Here is a 4,076-nt window from a genome sequence, read left to right as displayed (position 1 = left end):
AGTGAACACCAGCTTCCTTAGATGTACCATTACCTGCGTCCTTGTATTTCTCCTTGGTTCACAGTATACTTACTGTTAATTTACTTTAACATCTTATTTTTGAGAATCATCTTGATAATGCCATGTTTTTATGTATCTCAGCCTCGACCTTGAGAGTGAAATATTTCTCTGCGGAAGCAGTGACTTGGTGTTTGTTAGCGTTGCCTTTTAACCTGACTCTCACTTCTCAGGAACTGTTCTCAGCAACGAGGATTTCCTGCTGCTGGAGCTCTTGCACTGGTTCAAGGAGGACTTTTTCCACTGGGTAAATTACATCCAGTGCAGCATATGTGGTGGCCAGACCAGGTCTCGGGGTGAGTCGCTGTCCCCCAATGATGAGGAGCTGTTTTGGGGTGCACACAGAGTGGAAGACCATTACTGTGATGTGTGCCAGTTCAGCAATCGCTTCCCCAGGTGGGTGCACCCTGCCCAGGGATGATGGGGATCTCGGCCTTAGAGGTTAGGCGTGAGCTGTAGCCCTTCTCAGATGAGCCTTCTATTTCAATTACTAATGCGTTCCTCTAGGGCGCTCTGGAGCCTAGAGGCAAGAAACTGCCCTGCAATCCCGAAGGGATGTGGTTCAAATCCACCAGCTGTTCCATGGGAGGATGGCCAATCTCCCCTGCCCTTAACTGCCTCTGAGAACCCACTAGAGGGTCAGCTATGGGTCAGTTCTGACTCGACTGTACACTGTGCAACATTTATGCTCCTCTAGAACAGGACCTCAAACACTGTGAACTTTGATTTAAGTCCAGCTCATCCTCAGTTTCGTGACACAAATCTTACTGAAGCCTTGATGGTCTCATGTGTAATGTTTCAGGCTGCCAGTGAAAAGGTCAGCAGTTTGAATCCACAAACTGCTCAATGGTAGGAAGATGAGCAGTCACCTCCCTGGAAGATTTGCAGCCTTAGAAGCCTGGTGGGGAATTGATCAGATTGGAACCGACTGAACAGTGATGTTAGATGTGTGCACGTTAATTTGCTTACCTCTGCCTGTGATTGTTTTCACACTGAAATAGCAAAGATGGATATGAATACTGGTGACAGCAGTGTGACCAGTAATACCTAAAACAGTCACTGTACTTTCACAAGAGATGTGTACTGACTCCTGCTCCAGGATAAAGAACTCATTAGTGTATACTGACTCCTTCTCCAGGATAGAGAACTCACGTGTGTACTGACTCCTTCTCCAGGATAGAGAACTCACGTGTGTACTGACTCCTCCAGAATAGAGAGCCCATGTGTGTACTGACTCCTGCTCTGGGATAGAGAGCTCACATGTGTACTGACTCCTCCAGGATAGAGAGCTCATGTCTGTACTGACTGCTCCGGGATAGAGAATTCATGCGTGTACTGACTCCTCCAGGATAGAGAGCTCACGTGTGTACTGACTGCTGCTCCGGGATAGAGAGTTCATGTGTGTACTGACTCCTGCTCCAGGATAGAGAGTTCGTGTGTGTACTGACTTCTCCAGGATAGAGAGAGCATTAGTGTATACTGACTCCTTCTCCAGGATAGAGAGCTCACGTGTGTACTGACTCCTCCAGAATAGAGAGCCCATGTGTGTACTGACTGCTGCTCCAGGATAGAGAGCTCACGTTTGTGCTGTCTCCTCCAGGATAGAGAACTCACGTGTGTACTGACTCTTACACTGGGATAGAGAGCTCACATGTGTACTGACTCCTCCAGGATAGAGAATTCACGTGTGTACTGACTCCTCCAGGATAGAGAGCTCACGTGTGTACTGACTGCTGCTCTGGGATAGAGAGCTCACGTGTGTACTGTCTCCTCCAGGATAGAGAGCTCACGTGTGTGCTGACTCCTGCTCCAGGTTAGAGAGTTCATGTGTGTACTGTCTCCTCCAGTATAGAGAACTCATTAGTGTGTACTGACTCCTCCAGGATAGAGAGCTCATGTGTGTACTGACTCCTACTCTGGGATAGAGAGCTCACGTGTGTACTGACTCCTCCAGTATAGAGAACTCATTAGTGTGTACTGACTCCTCCAGGATAGAGAGTTCATTGGTGTATACTGACTCCTGCTCCGGGATGGAGAGCTCACGTGTGTACTGACTCCTCCGGGGTAGAGAGCTCACGTGTGTACTGACTCCTCCGGGGTAGAGAGCTCACGTGTGTACTGACTCCTGCTCCGGGATAGAGAATTCATTAGCGTATACTGACTCCTTCTCCAGGATGAAGAGCTCACGTGTGTACTGATTCCTCTGGGGTAGAGAGCTCACATGTGTACTGACTCCTGCTCCGGGATAGAGAGCTCGTGTGTGTACTGATGCACGTGCACTCTCCTGAGTCACAGTTGCAGCTGGTTTACTCTGAAGTGCACATCGAGTTCTGTCATTTTCCTGTGTCTGCCGGGAGCCAGTTCTGACTCATAGCAACAGAACTGAGCTGCTACAGGGTTTCTTCAGTTGGGGTTTCACCCACTGAGCCACAGGCGAGTTGGCACTGCCTTTCTCGTACCAGCCAAGCATTTAACCATGGTGCGCCCAGAGCACGTGTTACTGTACAACTTTAATATTAGAACCCTTGCTTTTTTTCTTGTAGTAGGCAATTTTTAACCTTCAATAAAATGGATAGTTCTGATAACAGCAATGATAGTTAATTTTGGTAGTAATTTAGTTCCAATAACCACCAGATTATATAAAAGTGTGTATGTAGTGCTACTTATTTCCTTTGTAAAAGCAACATTTGCTTTAATTAAGTTCTTCCTTCACCCATCCTAACCTGCACTCTTCTCTAAAACTCTTCCCCTCATACCTCTGAATTTTAAATCCAGGAAGTTTGACCCTTCAATTAACTTTTTCATTTGTGAGTTTATAAATGTCTTACTTGTTATTCTTAAATTGAGGCGATTTGTAAAGTTTGATTTTGCCTAATCAGGTGAGGAAAACAAAATACTAAATTAAGACATGCCTGATTTGGAGGACTTCCAGGTTCAGTTCTACCCTTAAACAGGAACTTTGTTCTACCCCTAATAGCCTTCATGCATTCAGTATATAGGATAGACAGACTATCGTGTGTGCTCTGCTAAAATTAGTGCAAATTCTATTTGTTGCGTACTGTGTAGTAGAACCGACTCTTAGGTGACCTCCACTGGGTTTTCAGAGGCAGTTAATCACACAGGAGGAGATGTCCATCCTCATAAAGTGCAGCTAGTGGATTTAAACCACGTGCTTTCAGAATCGTAACACAGCTTCTTTACCACTAGGCCACCAGACCCCCAAGGCAGATTATAATTGCAGTGGCTTTTTAAAAGAATGTTGCAAATGTATTAAAAAAAATAAATTTCATATTATGGTTGTTGTGATGATATACCGTCCGGTCAGAACTAATTCATAGCTGACCCTCCCCTGGGTTTTCAGAGGCAGGAAGTTGAATGCGAGGAGCTTGCGCACCTTTCTCCTTCATAGCAGTTGGAGGATTTGAACTGCATGCCATGGGGTTAGCAGCACAACTTCTTACCATTGAGTCTCTGGAGCGCCCCCTACTTTGATATTAGGAAGTTCTTTCAAATAGAAAAATAAAGCTTAAATGAGCATAAGAAAGAAACAATAGCATTTTAAATAAAATTGAAAACTACAGCTCTGTTGAGTATTTTGTTGTCTAGTTTTATATATAATCTGAACATTGACTTACCAGAGTCCTGTTTATGCTTTAAAGCAGAGTTCTTAAACACACTCTTCCTTTCGGTATTGTATCTACCCTCTGAAGATCCAGTTGTAATACAAGTTCTGTCCTCCTTGCTGTTTCCCTGTACAGTAAATCTGACCAACTAGGCAGTTTGGTTCATAGTCTGATGTTTATGAAAATTATTTGTGTAAATGCTTTTTCTTTCCTAAGACTGTAAATCTTCAAACGTTAATGTCTAATTTAAATGTTGTTTCTCCAGAAAATTACAGTACAATGTCTTAAATGTCATAGGGTCTTTAGCCAATAATTACTGGTTAATAATTATTGAAAGTCAGAACAACTGTGAGATACCACCTCACCCCAGTAAGACTAGCAAAATTTAACAGCAAG

At 44.2% G+C, this 4,076-nt stretch overlaps 1 protein-coding gene across 1 annotated transcript in view; it reads left to right on the top strand.

The window, feature by feature from the left end:
• The window catches only part of NGLY1 (N-glycanase 1), an 89,607-nt gene that overhangs the window by 60,857 nt on the left and 24,674 nt on the right, over positions 1–4,076 (top strand). The window contains exon 5 of the mRNA XM_006883353.1: positions 231–453. Within this exon, the coding sequence (XP_006883415.1) occupies positions 231–453 (223 nt within the window). The remainder of the gene's footprint in view (positions 1–230; positions 454–4,076) is intronic.

Source organism: Elephantulus edwardii, unplaced genomic scaffold (genome assembly GCF_000299155.1).
Source record: "Elephantulus edwardii isolate Elephantulus edwardi_28Jun2011 unplaced genomic scaffold, EleEdw1.0 scaffold00027, whole genome shotgun sequence".
NCBI classification, from domain to species: domain Eukaryota; kingdom Metazoa; phylum Chordata; class Mammalia; order Macroscelidea; family Macroscelididae; genus Elephantulus; species Elephantulus edwardii.
The sequence above is the reverse complement of the archived record's forward strand: the minus strand, read 5'-3'. Positions and strand labels throughout refer to the sequence as shown.